Source organism: Dendropsophus ebraccatus, chromosome 2 (genome assembly GCF_027789765.1).
Source record: "Dendropsophus ebraccatus isolate aDenEbr1 chromosome 2, aDenEbr1.pat, whole genome shotgun sequence".
NCBI lineage: Eukaryota > Metazoa > Chordata > Amphibia > Anura > Hylidae > Dendropsophus > Dendropsophus ebraccatus.
The window spans coordinates 148,874,144-148,894,248 of record NC_091455.1 but is presented as its reverse complement, the minus strand read 5'-3'; the positions used below and the strand labels follow the sequence as shown (position 1 = coordinate 148,894,248).

The 20,105-nt window shown below is 40.3% G+C and overlaps 1 protein-coding gene across 2 annotated transcripts in view; it reads right to left on the bottom strand.

Annotated features, from left to right (window-relative positions):
• Nucleotides 1–20,105, bottom strand: part of STAC (SH3 and cysteine rich domain) — a 187,754-nt gene that overhangs the window by 25,495 nt on the left and 142,154 nt on the right. For both annotated transcript variants that reach the window (XM_069958472.1, XM_069958471.1), the window contains exons 6-7: nt 9,687–9,765; nt 5,263–5,333 (exon numbers count right to left, since the gene is read on the bottom strand). In XM_069958472.1, coding sequence (XP_069814573.1) covers nt 5,263–5,333; nt 9,687–9,765 — 150 coding nt within the window. The remainder of the gene's footprint in view (nt 1–5,262; nt 5,334–9,686; nt 9,766–20,105) is intronic.

Genomic DNA, 20,105 nt, shown 5'->3' with positions numbered 1-20,105 from the left:
ATAAAGAGCCCTGACACACACCACCATCAATGAATTTAACTGACTAACAAAAAAATTTTTACCTTATCATTCCTAAACACTTTTTGCATAATAATTTAGAACACAGTGTAGATTTGTTCCTTGTGACCAGGATAACCAGAGTAGTAAGTATATTGGCGAAGGTAGTGAGGATAACCAGAGTAGTAAGTATAGTGGCAAATGCTTCTATGCTGAGCCTCCTAAATGGTACCAATATATTACTGTGAATTTCAGGACACAGTAAGGCTATGTTCACACTGCGTATGATTCCGCACGTAGTTTTGAGGTTGATGCGTTCGCTTGAAAGTATACGATATACGCCTGCACAGTGCACACTACGTATGAGCTTACGGCCGGATCGTATACGGCGCCGTGAAAAATGAACAAGACCATTGTTTGAGGACGGAAATGTTTAAACTTTTGGCCGTGGATTTCCATGCGGTCCCATACGAAGTACTTATTTTAGCCAAATTGAACTTGATTTTTCGATCCAAAAGGTTCTGTGTGGTTTACGGGGCTGGGTGAAGATTTCCAAGTAAAGGACCTGCCTCAGATTGCTTCGAAACAAGCTAGGGAAGCATAACTGTACTACGGGCGTATGTTCGCGGTTCATACGCATCTGGCTGCATGTCTATTTTTCCCACACCCGTAGTTTCAGCCGCACATGTACGGCGGCGTAGGATCTACGGACAGAATCATACGCAGTGTGAACATAGCCCTAACATGCTACCCTTTCCCCTTATTCATGCTACATCTAACATATTGAATAAAATAAACAGTTTTCTAATCTGATGTGTTTAAAGCTATTTGTGCTCTGTACAGTGCATGCTGTCAGACTTGTAACATCTGAATCACATTTGTGTGTGGGATTAAAAACATGAGAAGATACTGTAAATTCTGTGGGAGGTGACTCTTGATCTGCTCTTTCAGAACATTTATATTGTTAAGAAGGTGAAAAATATTTATGCACCCATATTTCCATCATGTAATCATGTAAGTAGTAAAAACGAATATTATTTATGTAGCTCGTGGCTCATGGCTCTTCAGCTGAAAAAAACAACCAAACAAATAAAAAACATAACTAACAGAACTGCTTTTTTGTGATAAATATTACTAAGGTTCAAAAGGGGCTAAATATTATTTGTGTTTCCAAAGACAGATCCATTTTATAGAAGAGGCTTTATATAGCTTTAAACATCAAAAATTACTGATTATTTTTTTACTTTATTTGTTTTATTGAAAGCTAAATAAAGCCTCTTCCATAAAATGGATCTGTCTTTTGGAACACAATTGCCATTTATCCACTTTTGACCTTGAACCCTCCTGTTCCTGGTATGAATACAAAGTACAGTGAAACTGGGAACATGCTTGTAATCCAGGTCAATTGTATAGGAAGACATTTTTCCACAAAATGATTTGTTCCACAGTCCTTACTGTAATAGAGGACCTCCTGTCCTGTAATAGAGGACATTCTGTTCAGGAGCAGAGAAGGGGTACCGTAGTTATATAGCGATCGCATGTGTGCAGAGTAGCCTGCGGTTTCCTGTTTACAGTGCGTCCAAGTGCTGTTCATGAAAAGCAATTGGTTCTGGCCAATGGGAAACTGCTTTATTGCTTGGGCAAAGTAACCTGCACTAGACTAGTACGGCATTTATCTCAGAAGTCTATACAGATTGTCTTTCACAATATTAAGTCATGTATAGCTTTAAAATGTGTTTCTGTTCTTACAAAATAAAGCAGAGCATTTATCCCCCTCACAGATCCCATGTCAACAAACTATAATTTTATCAAGTTGTTTAGGATATCTACTTGGTTCACGACACAAGCTTATCCAAAGGGTCAATTTACTTAAACAAAGCTGACTGCTCCTTTGATTTTTTTGGAAAATTCTATCAATGTCCTTATAGTTAAGACAGCCAACTCTGTGGCACTGGTTTAGTTATGAGGCTCTTATGGCTACTCTTGTGCTGGCACACTAGCTGCCCACAAAACATTACTTCTCCTTGCTTGTTTTGCATGGATTGTAACAGTGTTATTATAGTAGCTTAGAGCCTTTTTCTATGTAGACAAAAGGTCAGGTTTACTATTGCAAACATGCCAGAAATCTGACAGAATCTCTTACGTGACTTATGTCACATTTATTATGAATTTAAACATACAATTTAGACTAGACAGCTTTCAGATATGCCAGATTTAATAATCAGCCCTTTAAAGACTGTTCTAGTCGGTTTGCATTATCTGGACCAGATGGAAAAGAAAGTGAAAGTTAACGAATCATATGACTGAAGTCATCACTTGTGAGTCACTGGATGTAGCTGTACTGTCATCATTTGTACCGTCTGCAGGGCCTGTGTGCAGCTGGTATCTACCAATCCATGGCTACTGTATGAGGGATATTGGTTTTAGTTCAGTGTAGGATTTTATTCAGTAACAGTATTGTGGTAATGGCAGTGGTCATGTGTGATGGCATTGTTTATTATTATGATAGCCATTGTGTGAATCATCTACTTTCTTTCTTTAAATAGGAACATAAGATAAAAACATTAGTATTTAATTTGCATAAAACAAGCAATATAAAATGTGATAATGCTAAAAATTATTGCTAATTCTTTAGTCATATGGAGGTCCCTAGAGAACCAAATATCTAATAATGTTTAGCTGAGGAGACTAGGCTTCCAACCGATTGTAACCAAACCCATTTCTTATCTGCACAGGAAAATGCCAGATCTGAACACATCAGTCCTCTCAGTAGTTTCATTAGGAGTGACCATATTCTAGGTGGTTCTTGTCTAAATACCTCATATGATGCCTAAGTTAATCATCCTTGGATTCATCCGTCAGCAAGTACTGCGATGTGACATGTATGTCAACTTCAATGTCAAATAGAATTTGTTTTTATGACACTTATAATACACATCAGATGCTCATTGTAAAATGCAATAATAATTCTAGGCCATATGAGCTGTCGGTTAATTTTGTAAGGCAATAAATTCTAAACACAGGTGTTAACAGTACCTAAAGGGATAGTGAACAAAGCTCCTGAATAATACACACCGCAGGGGCAGAAGACCTTAAAATTATCCATCAACATTGCCACATGAGGGCTTGTTTCTGTGGGACCACCTGAATTATCAGCAATGCAATGTGTTGGAAAACAACATAAACATTGGGGTGGAATGAAAATAAAAATAATTTTTAGGTTTCCTAATCATGTTGTGTAAATAACATGTTACCTTTATTGTGTGGGTCAATTAAGTTTTAGGCCGTGCTTCCATCTTTTAAGGAGAAAAAGCATCAGTTGATTGAGGACGGCCGTAAATAATGATCATGATTATAAAACAATGGCCATTATTTTACTTAAAAAAGACCTAGTGGAGCATAGCCATAGCTGCAAAAAATTATATTATAAAATCTTTTCTTTTTTTTTTCAATTTTTTTTCTTAATTTGCTTTATGTTGCTATATTCTGAAGAATAAGTTATTTGTTTTTTCATCAATGGACCTTTGTAAAGGCTTGTTTTCTGTGGAGAGAGCCATGTTTTTTTTTATTGCTACCATACACCATGGTGATGTACAGTATACATCTTTTAAAGAAACTTTTATAAAATTTTTGGGGGGTCAAGGAGAACTGAAAAGAAACTTTCACATTGTATATTTTTTTTTCGACATTGTTGATGATATATGAGTAATAAAATATTTTAATATTATGAAAATAAATGTACATGGCAAAATCAATTATTTTTTATTTATTTTGCTTTTCTTTTTATAATGAAAATGGGAAATGTTATTTTTTTTATACTTTTTTACTTTTTCACCACTAGGGTGCTAGTACAATACACAGCAATACCTGTATTAGTGTATATATACATCAAAGCAGGGAGAGGATTAAAAAATAATAATAAGTAAAAAAAATAATAATTAATAAATAAATATATATATATATATATATATATATATATATATATATATATATTAGTTCAAAGCCCATACTGTGTAGAACTCTCATTTTATCTAAAAACTACATTTCTTAGGGGGAGGCTAAATGGTTATTACCAGCCAGCGGTTGATGAGTTCAGGCTAGGTTTTATTTGAGCTTTATTTATTTTTATTTTTTTATATAACAAAGTGACAAACTCAGCTCTGCAACATGTCAGTTTAGCTGCCATTTGAAGTGCAAGCTATTCTATCCTACAAGATGTATAATGAAGTACTGGGCACAGTTTACTTCCTACTTGAAAGGAATGCTTAGATGATGGAGCACTCTTTTAAATTGCCTGTTTACTGTTTTCCGCTGACACACTACTGAGTGGGAGAAGTGGGGGGATTAAAGCCAGATAATCTACTGTACAGCTTCCTAAACTCTGCACAACTGAGCCAAATCTATACGAGCTGCTTTTCTTGGCAGAATGTAACTCATGGGTGACATAAATGCATAGAATATCACAAATAACTGTGATTAACATTACAAAACATTGAATTTTGACAATAATGTGCTCCATTAAAGTCAATGGGAAATAGTCTGGCAGTGAAGACTCTGTATAGAATAAAGGCTGTAATGGCCATCCAAATAAAAAACATGCTCCTTAGTTACATTCACTTTTGCAAAATATGGTTGTTTTTTTTAAACTGTTCACACATTGTTTTATTTTCACCCAAAAGAATTTTTCACTGTGTGTAACCATAGTCTAAGGCTATGTTCCCACAACGTTTTTTATTGTCCGTTTATAACATTTAAAATGACGTCCATCATTTTGAGTCCAAAGTGACGTCCGTCATTTTGAGTCCAAAATGACGTCCGTTATTTTGAGGATTGGCCGCCCGTCATTGCAATAACAGCTGCATTATTTTAGTTTAGGAGGACTAATTGCCCTTTGGGTGTGTCTTTAATTAAAAAGTCCATTGAATTTAATAGCAAAAAGAAAGAAAGGACGGTAAAAAGAAGAACTGTGTTTGAACAACTAAAAAATACCATCTGCTGTTTGCAAAAGACGTCCGAAAATAATTGACATGATTATTATTTTGAAGTCCGTACAGATAATGTTCGTCATTTTATACACTGTGGGCATTGGATGCCTGTCATTCCATTGACTTCAATGCATTGCAGTCAGTAAAATCACAGCAATAATGGACTCTTTTTAAATAGAAAAAGCAGACGCCTTTTCTCTTTTTTTTGATGTTGTGTGAACTGTATTAAGCAAATCTTGGCTATGTGGTATGCATACAGTTCATAGATATCAATAAATACCGTAGAGTTGATTTCGCTTTCCTGCTGTTCTTCATTTACATTTTCGGAACCGTTTTCTAAGTAACTAAAAACTGAAAAAAAAAGTATTGCAGTTATTAAATAGATTCCAATTAACAATTGTTAATATTACATTTGGTGGGAACCTAAGGAGAGCTGGTTTTCTTACAAATAGAGGCTATGTTCACACAACATTTGTTTTGCATAAATCATGGCCGTTGTTGCAATTTGCAACAACGGGGGTGATTTGTACAAAACATACATTGTATGCAAATGAATGGAATCCCGTCTGGAGCGTATACACATAGGGGGACATTTATTAAGTGCAACGTTTTTTACGCCAGACTTAAAAATGTCCCCGCATCTCCGGCGTTACGAAGATTTATGTAGAGGCGGACCGCCTCTACATAAATTCCGTGCGCTCTGGTGCGCACGGCAGAAATCCCCTAGCCAGCTGAGGACTGGAGTAGGTTTTCGGCGTATCTTTAAGTGAAAAAAATGCTGAATTGTGCGGACTATGAGTCCGCGCCCCCCGTTCCGCCCCCTTCACACCCCCTCCCCGCCCCCTGGCGTACCCGCCGGTAAGAGACGATTTGCGAATATTTTATTTGCAAAACGGCCGATTTGCTGATAAAATATTTGCAAATTGGCTCTTTCCGACGAAAAAAAAAGATACGCCACATGATACATGTCTCCCATAGTATACGCTCCGGTCGGGATTCCATCCAGCCGCATGAAAAACTGATATGTCAGTTCACACAATGGAGCGTGCCACTCCGACCACACACTTTATTGTGTGCAGCGATGAATTCGGATGCAAACGGGTGCCCCTGCATCCAAATTCAGCAGAAATGTAGATCATCCGGCCAGTACTACAGTATCGGCTAGGATGATCTCCGGTAACATCAGCCGTTCTGTGACGTTTTGTGTTAGACATAGTGTGAACCCAAACAGAAACTGTAGAGGGAAGAGACAAAAAGATAAAACTGATTACTGTACATGGCAAACCAGATGCATCATCCCTATTACTATGCTAAATCCTCTTACGATAGGTTCATGCTGCCCAGATTTTGCTTCTGATTTTGATGTGGCTTTTCACATTTTTTTTAAAGCCCTTATCGATTTTAATGGGAGTTTTGCTGTGGGAGAACCCTGAAAAGTGACATGTCATGGTTTTTAATAGGAGATGTTTATACATTCAGCAATTGATGCAGTATTTGTCTGTGTGAACAAGCCCTTATGGTTTCCATTCAATTCAATTACAGCAGGCTACAAGGAGACTGTTATAAAATTTGGTAAAATTTGGCATTGAATTTTGAAATAAAAGTTAAACTCCTTATAAATTACAAATATGGATATGTTTTGTGGCACATTACTATAATTTACAATGTGTCACAGCATATACATGTTTTAGGATGTCTCTCAAAAAAGTAAAGTGCACTCTAGTCTTGTTTGCGCTGAGGATCTTACCTCTTTAATCACTTTATTTTGGCACACTCACTTGCCAAACTGCCAAATTTAGAATTAAGGTGGCGGACTGTTTGTAATGGAAATAAGAAATTTTCCTGGCAAACAAGACTCAACAGTGACACTAGAGTAAGAAGATTTTAGATCCCTATGTGAAACTTGTGAATGGAAAAATCATTAACAGAACCATCTTGCCAAGCCCTTCAGAGGGATGTAGAAGAAAGGGATAATAAAATTATCTGAAATTATACACAGTAGTCTTTTCACCAAGAGTTCAGATTGCGGCATAAAAGTGGCACAAGCTACTTATAGAGGATAGTAATACTGAAAATGGCCAGGGTTAATGTTTGAAAAGTTTTTGCCTTATGCTATTGTATATGAGACACAACAGCCAATAAAAACCTCGTACAGGTGGGAAACCTGCCAACAGCCAAGGAAAACCTTATACAGAAAACCTCGAAGCTCGTCAATTATGGTGATTTATTTAGATAAATAAATAAAATATGTATAAGGGTACAAACACACTGGGTGTATCCGCAGCGGATTTCTTGCTGCAAATTCGCAGCAAGATCCGCTGCGGATCCCTGCCCTGTACATTCTATGGGCAGACAAACTCGCAGCAGGATGGACATCCCGCTACGAGTTTGTCAGCAGCCCGCCCTGTTAACCCACCACCGCCAAAGCGTATACATCATCTGGTCCTCGCTCCAGCTTGCTTCAGGGTTTCCCGGCACGTCCAGCTCTGCCAATCAGTGCGCTGAATAATCTTTAGGGCTGCAGAGTTCTGATGCTGGCGCATCCATGCGCGCCCGCATCAGAATACTTCACTGCACGCTATGTAGCAAGCGGCTGGATCCGCTTACTCCACAGTGTGCACTGACAGGGTTTTCTGCAGCTGCTATTCACTGAATAGCGGCCGCAGAAAACTGACACGTCAGTTGTTTGCTGTGCTGCTAGGGATTCTGGCCGGAGTGTATACTATGTGTATACGCTCCAGCCGGGATCCCATAAGCAGCAAGGTATCATGTTCTTTCGTATTAACCACCTAGTGGGAACATAGCCTTAAGCAGCATTACATTCTTTGGGGCTAACAACTCCTTCGTCATATGCGTAGAAACAGTGTCGGATTGGGCCACCAGAGGACCTGAGGATCCTCCGGTGGGCCCCCAGCTTTAGAACTTGCACTACCACTAACTGACATGTTGTTTCTCACTTGTTCTTCATTGGTGGGCCCCCAGGATAATTTCCTCTGGTGGGCCCCCGACACCCCATTCTGACACTGCAGAGAAGAAAATTGCTTGAAAATGCTTTATGCTGTTTTTTATTTATTACCTTGGAATCATACTTGATTGGCTAACCAAGTGAATTTCTCAAGGAGGCCTTGCACCAGAATTCAGGGCTTCATCTTTTCCCTCTACTACATTTTCACTAAGACAGCATTAGGATATTAGGTTTGGGAAAGTAATAACTAATATCATTATTTGCTTGTTTAAAGAGTCATTGTCGTTGCACTAGTTAAAAATCATGATTTGCTACCTGACAGAGCACCCCCTGGTCAGTCTTCCATTCAAGTTTGGTGCCTTTCTTATGTTTTCACAGCCAGATATAGCACCCAGAGTGCTGCTCATACACTTGCTATTCATTCTTCTGCAGGGGGGTGTCAGCCCTCTGATGATGTCAACTACTCGGCAGCGTGCACAGCTCCTGCTCTGTCCGCGCTGAAGAATGAACATGTTCATTCTTCAGCGCGGAGGGACGCTGTGAGAACAGCAGCGCGCGCCTCCCATAGACTCATAGGCTAGTTTTGCTCAGTGTGAACTCGGACTTATCCTGGGCCGGTGCTCGGTAATAGACCGGAACCTTGCGCAGGAACCAGGCGCAGTTAAAAAAAGGGACTGCGGAACCAGCTTCCCTGTGACGGTGCCACTAAATGTCCAAAACTTTAAGCGAATGTACTGATGGTACATTCGCTTTAAGTGACTATATAGCTACAGTATGTAAGCAGTGAGCCTATACCATTATTGCAAGGCCGGACAGGCCATCTGGCAATTCTGACAAAGGCCAGATGGGCCTATATCATCTGTGGGCTGCTCTTCTCCTCCCAGTCAGCAAATCAAGTATTGTTCTTGACATTCTATGTCAATATTCTAAATGTACATTGTACGCTACTATTCTATGTCAATATTCTAAGCCTACATTCTAGGTCATTTTTCTAAACCTACATTTTATGTCACATTCTAATGTCGTTATGTAAGCTGGTGGGGTGGTTTGTGTCCCAGGGTCAGGGTGGTTTTTATACATTATTGTAATGGTCTGAGGCTGCAATTACATAAAAATATGCTTTCTATTGCAGCATCAAAGTGTCATAGACAAGTGGCCAGGGCACTGAAGTGCACTCTGGTGCCCTGATCATGCTGCTATGACAACAGAGCAAATGTAGCGGAATTCCGTGGCGAATGCCGCCAGCATCCTTGTCATAATGACAAAATATGGAAGGCTCGCGCTCCTCCTCTCCCCATGCTGAAGAATGAACATGGGAGCCTCCCATAGACTGTCATTATTACAAGGAGGCTGGTGGCATTCCGCAGTAGAGAATTCTGCTGGGGAATTCAACCACATTTGCTCCGTGTGCACGTAGCTTTAGTAACGGCATGAGTTTTTGCTTTTGTGCTTATACATTGATGTGATGTTTTAACTGCACAGGGACTATGCCCATACAAATAACAGCTGCAGCCTGGCATCGATTGAGAGCAGGAATTGTTACCATAAAAATGTATGTTCCCCAGAATGGCACAGTTAAACACTGCATGGGATATAACTGCATTGTGAAACTGCAGTATAGCTTTTCAAATGCATTTTCCCTACAATTTAAATGCGCAAGAAAGCCACACAAGACGCAGGAAACATGCAATGTGTGATCCCAACCTCAAAATGTGGAATGAAGGTAGACAAATACTCACCACTATCACTACGTTGTCTGCCTATTTCCAATAAATACGAATTATCTCCTTCTTCAGGAACTTCCAGTAAATCTGTCGTCTATAAGAATAAAAAAAACAAATACATAAAACAAGATAAACTATATACTATACAATGTGACATATGAGTGCATTATAATGCTATTATTCTCTCCGCTTTATATTGCATATAACAAGAATAAATTCCTAGCTGTATGGAATAAGTAGAAAATAAAATGTATATGCAGAAGGCACAGAGAACGTACAGTAGCTTTTAGAATAAAGAAACCAATTCACTGTAACCATAACTCGCCTATGAGATATTATTTTTTCTTTAGAGAAGGATCGTCGAGATAATGGTCATGGTTTGGGCTTTGCCTCACAATTTTTTTTAGATCTATCACAGAAGTCTTTTACATTGTCATTTTTAATAAATGTAGATATTTGAATTACTTTAAATACTAGTCAATAAATTGTCTTTTGACAAAGTGACCTACTGGGATGCCTTGTAAACAGCTGTACAGCCTATTAGAAGAATTTGCAGTAGGTGTTAAATTGGTGCTAAGAAAAGTGTAAATTAAGAATTACATGGTGCCCATTAAAATCAAAAGGTTGTAATGTGTCTCCCACCCTGGCCACCTCTCTGTTTAAAAGAGAAGTCCGGCAAAAATTGTTATTGTATTGCCCCCCCAAAGTTATACAAATCACCAATATACACTTATTATGGGAAATGCACATAAAGTGCATTTTTCCCTGCACTTACTACTGCATCAAGGCTTCACTTCCTGGATAAAAGGGTGATTTCACAACCCGACTCCCAGAGCTGTGCGGGCTGTGGCTGCTGGAGAGGATGATGGCAGGGGGACACTGAGCATCCCTCTGCCATCATCCTCTCCAGCAGCCACAGCCCGCACAGCTCTGGGAGTTGGGTCGTGACATCACCATTTTATCCAGGAAGTGAAACCTTGATGCAGTAGTAAGTGCAAGAAAAAAAAGCACTTTATGTGCATTTCCCGTAATAAGTGTATATTAGTGATTTGTATAAGTTTTGGGGGACAATACAATACTTTAATAAAAATTTCAGTAGGTTTCCTGAAATTATTTCTTAACCTCCTAAAGGGGTTGGTCACTTTATAGTAAAATAGTCCAGTGTATAGTGTTAATAAGTGTACTCACTGCAGTTACTGACAGCAGCTCCCTGTGTACCTCAGGCTGTGCTGCCCTGCTCTGTATGGACAGCTGCATTTACTTGTCCTTTACAGCCACTCTCCCTGGTGTCTAGTGTCTGGTCCCCCCCCCCCACATGATGTGATCGCAGAGGGGGATCTGTTGTTTTCAGTGCAGGGACTCAGTGTGGATGATGCTGATCCTGGCTCGGCAATCTATATACCTGGTCTGCGGCAGACCAGAGTAATACAGCACTGATCTAATGGATTGGTGCTTAATTAAGTAGACAAAAAAGGGGTCAGTGGAGCCTCAGTTACGAGTCTCAAAACACGGAATAGCCAGATATCCCTCTCTCCAGAGAAGGAAGCCCATTGCCAAGGGATGCCTCCTAGTGGGGAGAGCACCAAACCACCCTGATACGTAGTCCCTCAGGTCATCACTCTGTTGCGAGCTTTGGGACCTAAATAGGGAAACACCAGGGTGGCCCCTGTAATTCAAAGTCTAACTCTGTGGCGAGCATAACGAGATAAGACAAGGGTTACCAAGGCTAGGCATCCATCCACAGACTGCAGTTTCGGGGTATTTGCCCCTCGTCAGTGTGGAGCAGGATTCTGGCTACTGGGGCAATGATAAATAGACCAACAAAACACAACAATCACTGAACTCAGGGAGAACAGTGAAAAATTCCAATGGAGTACTCATTTACGAGTCTCCAATGATTGTCCCATACAAAAATTGAATATGCAAAAAAGGGGTCCGTGGAGCCTCAGTTACGAGTCTCAAAACACGGGAATTGCCAGATATCCCTCTCTCCAGAGAAGGAAGCCCATTGCCAAGGGGTGCCTCCTAGTGGGGAGAGCACCAAACCACCCTGATACGTAGTCCCTCAGGTCCTCACTCTGTTGCGAGCTTTGGGACCTAAATAGGGAAACACCAGGGTTGCCCCTGTAAGTAGACTACACTGATCTACAGTATATGAGAGATCAGTGTAGCTGTATTAAAAGCCCCCATGGGACTTAATAATGTGTGTAAGAAAAGTTTTTTATTAACAAAAAAAAAACTCTCCTAAAAGTTTGAATCACCCTCCTTTTCCCATTTTAGAAATAAAAATAAATAAATAAAATAGAAAGTAGACATCATGGCACAAAAAATTAATCCTCATACAGCTCCATAGACCAAAGGATAAAAGTGTTATTATGATGGTAATAGAGCAATTTTAAGGAATTAATAGTTTTTTTTTAAAGGTTTTAATTTTAAAATTGATATAAGTTGATACCAACTTGATGAACATAGATAACAAGTCATTTTTATCATAGGACGATTGGCGTAAACACAAAACCACCCCAAATAAAAAAAATATTTTATTTTCAATTTCACAGCGCATATATTTATTTTTTGGTTTTGCAGCATAATTTATCCAAAAATCAAGTCTGTTATTGCAAAGTACAATTAGGGGCGCAAAAAATAAGGGCTGATGTGGGTCTGTAGGGGAAAAATGCATGCGCTTTTAAACACGAGTGGGAAAAATTTTAAATGAGCCTGGAGGGAAGGGGTTAAAGTGTCAATGTCTTTATAACTTTTAAAATCTAAACCAACAGGGGATGTGATGTAAAGCAAGTTTGCAATTTACACTAACTATTTTTTTAAGTATCATGGGAAATACAGGAAACTAATGGTCTGTTTACACAAAGCGATAATTTGCCCAATCAATCGTTTAATGGTTTTGAAGCAACAATTTGGTTTTTATAACGATCGGCGTTTAGACAAATAAATTGTTAGAAAAATGGTTAGAAAATCATTATTGTGATAGTTTGTAAGATCGCTTAAGCCCCTCTCACACATAGGATGAATCTTTGAAAAGCTGTTTACATGAAGCGATTTGCAAATTTTGAGCGAACGACTAACAAATTTGAGAACATGTTGAAAGATCACAATGAACGGTTTCTCGCTCATTGCTTGATCGTTCACTTTGTTAACATGAGCGGATTATCGCTCAAATGCTATCGTTATTGCGAAAATTTAAACGATAAGCGTTACATGTAAACGCACCATAAACACAGGGGGTCTTGGTCATCTATGCACAAAGAAGGCATTAATCATTTGATTGACGGACACATTAAGCCGTGACACCTTGTACTGGCCGGGACTTCATGCGTTTAGTCTCGTAAGCTGCCTTCAGGAGACTTGACCTGGATTTTAGATAAGTATAGCTTTGTTTTACAACATGATTTTGAAAGTTATTATGACATGTACACTTTAAGTAGAGATAAGCGAATCTCCCAGTTTCCCAGGACTGGATCTATCTATTCCCAGCACCCGGAAAGGAGCGGCACGGAGCAGAGCAGACTTCAAAGCCCACAGCCTGATGAACAGAATGCAGATAGGAATTAAGGGCCTCTTTCCTACTGTAAATTTGCTAATCTCTAACTTTAAGTACCAAGCCAATTTTAGTTTTTTCTTCCTCGTCTTCCTCGTTTCATATGTGTTACTATTTTTATTTTTTTTTATTTTTAATATAATAATTTAATAATTTTTTTTCTGATAATGTGACAAAACAATTTGCAATCCTAACGCATTTTTTGTCTTCTTTGTTTACGCTGTTTTCGTACGGGAATAAATTGTTATATCCTATTAGATCAGACAATCATGCAATGTACACTATATTAACCCCTTAAGGACCAAGTCAATTTTCATTTTTGTGGTTTCATTTGTTGCGTTTTTGTTTAAAACGCCATAACACTTGCATTTTTCACCCACTGACCCACATGAGCCCTTATTTTTTGCAACACCAATTATACTTTGCAATGATAGACTTAACATAAAATATGCTGTGAAACTGGAAGAAAAATTATGTGCAGTCAAATTGAAAAAAAAGTGCAATTCTTTTTATTTTGGTAAATTATTTTGGTAAATTATTATGGTAAAAGCGTTCCTCAATGCAGTACAATATACAACAATAACTTTTATTTTATTTGATTGTAATTGCTCTGTTACCATCCTTATAACGCTTTTATTTTGTGCTCTATTTGGCTACATGAGGCGTCATTTTTTGCGCCATGATCCTTACTTTCTTTTGGTACCATGCGTGGATTTGATGTGACTAAAATTAGCAATTTTGCACTTTGCCATTTTTTTACGCTCATGCCGTTTACTGCAAGAATAGGAATGCCATAATTTAATAGTTTGGACAATTGCACATGTGACAATACCAAATATGTTTATTTTTTATTTATTTATAATCATTTATAAAATGGGATTTAAACTTTTATTAGGGAGGATTTTTTTTATCAATAAAAAATTTGTAAATTTCTCAAACTGCAATTACACCATACCTTCTGTGCCCATGCTATCATCTCAAGGCATTTAAAGAAAAACATGGCTACATAGCATTTTAAGCATTGAGACTATGCATATCATACCATTATTGCAGTTATCAATCGCTTTAAAAAAATATTTTTATTGTTTCTGTGACATGTTATAGAAGTGTGACAAGGACATTTCATTGGAGTTCAGTAATCTAGCCACACCTCTATGGCACTCAAGAGGAGCAAAAAAAAACATTTGGACAACAACAATAAAGGTATACATAGTCCCACTGCCTACAAAGCTATATAGCTATGTAAGCATGTTAGGATGTCTTTTCTAGCTTACAGTTCCCCTTATATAAAAGTTAACCAATAAATTATATGTATCCCACAATGGTACCAAAAAATAATGATGAAAGTAGCTTTGTCAATGGAAAAAGAAAAAAAAAAGTTATGGTTTCTGAAATCTGTCAAGGGGAGTGGCTAGAGAGACCCAAAAGCAAAGAGAGAAAATGTAAATAAAGTATATAAGCATATAGTAAGTCCGTGAGTGTTAACTTTCACTCCAGGGTCTGATTCACAACTTAAACTCCCCAGTACTGCTTCAAAATGTCATCCATGATCCTGCAACTTCTTAATGTGTACTACAAATATATAGAACAACAAAGTCCTCTCTTCTGCGTGTGCAGTGTATGCTATCATAGATCCTTTTTTTTAATGGAAGGTAATGGACAAACGGATTAAAAAGGATGCACACAAATGCATCCATTTTACCATTAGTTTTTTTTTTTTTGCAAGAACAGATGAAAATAATGGATTGCAAGCCTTATACAGCAAGCCTTGGAAATTTTAAAAACTTTTCTATAGCAGTTAAAGAGTCCCCTTCAGTTAGCTGTTTCTCATGTCCATGCAGCTTGTATAAAGTTTAACTGTAATTAAAGCTAACAAAGCAGAACACAGAGATGCGACAATATGGTTGCCATTAAAATAATGCAATATCCAAATTGAAATATATTAAATTATAATCAGTTTTAGTATTTAGTTATAGTTACTAAAACTAATCATTTCCTTTAATGCGAATTTACCATTAGGTACATCACTTTTTTTTTTTTTACATAAGCAGATCAGCGCCAGAGTGGTAATGCCAGTGTAGAAAGGCTCCTCTCCCCTTAATCAGTGAAGCTGCGTCACAGTGAGGAGGAGATATCCCCACTGTGATGCGGCTCCACTGATTGAGGGGAGGGGATATCGTCATACTGCACAGAGCATAGAGTCGGGCCAGTGCTAAGCAAAAGAACTGCACTGAGCGCTGGAATCGAGTGGGGTTTAAAAAAAAAAACAGAACCGCACCACCAGCATGTAAAGAAAAAAAAAAGTGATGTTCCTCATGGTACATTCGTTTTAAGTATTATCAAAAACTCCTCTAAAATCTTCATTGTAAAGGTTTACAATTATAAATGATGTAATAATTTTTAGGTTTTGTTTCCTAATTATTACCTGTACTTGTTCATAAAAATGGTCTAGCATTGCCTTTTGCTCTGCACTGCCCATGCTGACCGCTGTTACTTTTTTAATACTGTATGGGTTTACATACCCACAGCGGATTTTTTGCCCGGCTCAGCCAATCAGTGCGCTGTCCTGCTACAGCCACTGATTGGCTGAGCGGGACGTCAGGTAGCTGGGAGCCACAGAAGCAGGCCGGAGCACGGACAGGTAAAGTATGGGGCTTTAGTTACTTGCAGCAGAATAAAAAAATCCACTGCATGTATGTAAACCCATACAAAAAAACAGGGCACAGGATCGCAGTGGAGAACTTTTGCAAACTTGCTGTGTAGAGCAATGTCCTGTAGCACTCCTGGGTGGGAAACTGGTAGGGGTGTTGTAGGAGGGGAGTAGGCAGCGTGGGAAGGTTGTGATAGAGAGCTGATGAAAGGCAAGGCATTTTGGGAACTGTATTACTGAGAAATTGCTCAACCATAAAGTGGTGACAGAAACAAATGGATTTAGTGGTTTCAAAACTTTGGCAGACAGGTAAGCGAAGCTATATGTTTCTGTAGCATTTGCATAATTTTATCCCTTTAAAAGAGAATTATGAACTGGGGTGAATTTTTGGCAGAATGTTTGTGAGAAGGAAAGGAGTAGAATGATCTCACCTTCCCCACTCCGGCGCTTATTTCAGTACACACTTTAATCCTCCCCCTCCCCCATACTCTGCTAAAAATCACCCCAGCCGAGAATTTTCTTCAAGTCCCTGGTGGCAGTTCACATAGTTAGTTTTTTGGCCCATTTTTTTTTTTTTTTCAAATAAATTGAAAATACAATAAATATATTGTTCTAAATGCATGTGTGGGATTGTTCCAGACTTTCAAAGCTACTTATTCAAACCATTATCCAACCACAAAGATTTCCTGGACTTGGAAAAACTAATTTTCCATATAGTGAGGTAAAATAGTGAGATGATATAATGCCAGTCATCATCTTTGTAGAGAAACAAATGTAACTAAGAAAAAGGTGATTACAATTAATTGACATTGGTCCTATTGAATAATCTAAAGCAGTGATTTTCAACCAGTGTGCCCGCTGGTCGGGTGTGCCGCGGGGAAAGTTCCCCAAACTATGGTGCCCCTGTGTTTTGTTCCCCGGCAATGCGCAGCGATCAGTGGCGGATTATAATGTGGGCGGTTGCGTGGTGCGCTGCGGCGGGCCGTGATGCACGCATCCAATCAACGTGTGCGCTACGGCCCGCCGCAGCGCACCACGCTCCCAGTCTCTGCTGATTGGAGGAGCACGTCAGGGCCCTACGGGCGCCCAGTAGGTGAGGCGGACAGCAGCAGTGACCATCTCGGAGGAGGTGAGGAGGAAGGGGGGGGGGGGGAGAAACCTGGGGATGGGGGAGAGAAAAAGCGGAGAGAAGCAGGGGGGAGAGAAGCATGGGGGACAGAAGCACAGGAGAGAAGCATGGGGGAGAGAAGCACAGGAGAGAAGCAGGGGGGAGAGAAGCACAGAAGAGAAGCAGGGGGGGGAAGTATGGTGGAGAGAAGCACAGGAGAGAAGCATGGGGGAGAGAAGCACAGGAGAGAAGCATGGGGAAGAGAAGCAGGGGGGAGAAGTATGGTGGAGAGAAGCATGGGGGAGAGAAGCACAGGAGAGAAGCACAAGAGAGAAGTATGGTGGAGAGAAGCATGGGGGAGAGAAACACAGGAGAGAAGCATGGGGGAGAGAAGCACAGGAGAGAAGCAGGGGGGAGAGAAGCACAGGAGAGAAGCAGGGGGGAGAAGTATAGTGGAGAGAAGCACAGGAGAGAAGCAGGGGGAGAAGTATGGTGGAGAGAAGCAAAGGAGAGAAGCATGGGGGAGAGAGGCACAGGAGAGAAGCAGGGGGGAGAAGTATGGTGGAGAGAAGCACAGGAGAGAAGCAGGGGGGAGAAGTATGGTGGAGAGAAGCACAGGAGAGAAGTAGGGGGGAGAAGTATGGTGGAGAGAAGCACAGGGGGGAGAAGAAAACAGGCCCAGGTTTCACACTGAGTGAGTATAAATACATTTAGAATCTATATTATTAACTATATGTATAATATGTACTGTTTTAGTGTCATTTTGTGCCATTTTGGTTGGTGGTGTGCCCCGGGATTTTTTTAAAAGTATAAAAAGTGTGCCGCGGCTCAAAAAAGGTTGCAAATCACTGATCTAAAGGCTTGCACTGATCAGCCATCGCATTAAACCACTGACAAGTGATGTAAACAAATAGTCTTATAAACAGTTCTTTAAGTTGACATCTTGGAAACAGCATAAAGTGTAAGTGTAAGGAACTGACTGTGACTGGGTGCGACGGTGTGATTGTGATGGTTAGACAGTTGGGTTTTACAATGTCTTGTAGGGTGTTCCTAGTATACATTGGTTAGTAATTAGTCATAGGTGCCCAAGGCAAACTGATGTGCCAGAGAGGTGGTGATAGCTTGCTCTTCTGGTTTGGTCTAGTCTCAAGGAAGAGCTTCTGTAGCACAAACTGCTGAAGAGCTTTAAAGCGGTACTCCGGCCTGGGGGAATTTTTTTTATATGGCTGGGGAGGAGGCGCTCTGGTACCTGCTACCCGGCCGCTTCCTGTTGTCTGACGCGGGCTTGAGATGTGACGTTTCAAGTCCGCTCAGCCTGTCAGTAACAGAGGCGGGGTCGTCATTGCCCTCAGCCATCTCCTCCCCGGCCATATAAAAAAAAAGCCCCCAGGCCGGAGTACCCCTTAATTTTAGGTATAATAGAAAGGTATCAGCAGCCTGCAGAGTATGGGTCAGCGTTCTCTTGCTGACCCCTGTCCACTGCTGAAAGTGTTAGCAAAATAATTGGTCTAAATGTCTCACTTTGAGCTTTCTCTTTTGTAGCTGTTCTCAACCTTTTTAACAGAAAGACGATTTACTAAGTTATACAAGGCAGATTTCTAGTTGAATGTGAGTAAAAGAAGTGGCACCTCTCTAGCTCTCTTCATTTCAGGAGTACCCTGGGGCTGGATTATGCCCCCTTGGCACCGTCTGATTGTGGATTCAGAGCATAGCTTTATAGATCAGCCCATGTCTGGTGGCTAGAGGTCCTAGAGCAGGGGTTCCGGGGGTGTGAGTCTCCCAGCACTGTGCACTATTATAAATGACATGATAAATTGCTATGATATGATTAAACTCAAACCCATGTAATAGCCAACCCCCCCAATATTGTCCCATGTTGTAGGCAACCCAACCAAAATTGCCCCACATATTAGCCAACCCTCCCAATAGTGCCTTAATAGTAGCCAGCCCCCCATGTGTCCCATATAGTAGCCAGACATTCCCTGTAGTCTCATAGTACCCAGCCCTCCCTCGTAATCTCATAGTAACCAGCCCTCCCCTGTAGACTCATATAGTAGCCAGTCCTCCCCATATTCTCTTATAAAGTAGCCAGCCCTCCCCCGTAGTCTCCTTTATAATAGCTAGCCCTCCCCCATAGTCTCTTATATAGTAGCCAGCCCTGCCCAGTAGTCTCATATAGTAGCTTGGCCTCCCCCATAGTCTCATATAGTAACCAGCCCTCCCCCATAGCCTCATATAGTAGCCTGCCCTCCCCATAGTCTCTTATATAGTAGCCAGCCCTCCCCCATAGTCTCATATAGTAGCCAGTCCTCCCCCATAGTCTCATATAGTAGTCAAACCTCCCCATAGTCTCATATAGTAGCCAGCCCTGCCCCATAGTCTCATATAGAAGCCATGGCAGGCCAGATGTAATTCCAACTCTGAATTGTCTGGCGGGCCAAAAATAATGGCACCACGGGCCAGATTTGGCCCGTGGGCCAGAGTTTGACATGACTGTCCTAGAGGCTAAGATGGCGTAAGCATAGTGTACAGGTGTGGGTGTGTCTATAGCTGTATAGATTAGGCTATGGCTGCATTTGTATATGCTTGTATATCTTGTAAAGATGGCTTCCTGACCCCCTCCAGCATGTTTCCTGCTGCCAGAGGTGGTCTAGTACAAAACAAAAACAGCTAAAGCATAGGAGTTACGCAATTTGCATAATTCCTTTTAACTTTAATTGGAGTTGCACAAATGACATGGTCCTGTGAACTACAATGAATAAGTAACTTCCGGAGCTAGATAAACAACGCAACTTGTGGGGCTGCAGCAACTGTGCAACTCCTATAAAGCCAATGGAAGTTATGAAAATTGCGCTTCCGCTTTTTTCACCTTCCCAACCACCTCTGTCAACCGCAAACAGGCCAGGAAGACATCATTCCCATAAGACAGCAAAACCCTGTAATTAAAGGGTAATCCAGTGCTACAAAAACATAGCCACTTTTGCACCACTCTTGTCTCCAGATTGGGTGGGGTTTCAAACTCAGTTCCATTGAAGTAAATAGAGCTTAATTGCAAACCACACCTAAACTGGAGACAAGAGTGGGGCTAAAGTGGCCATGTTTTTGTAGTGCTGGATAACC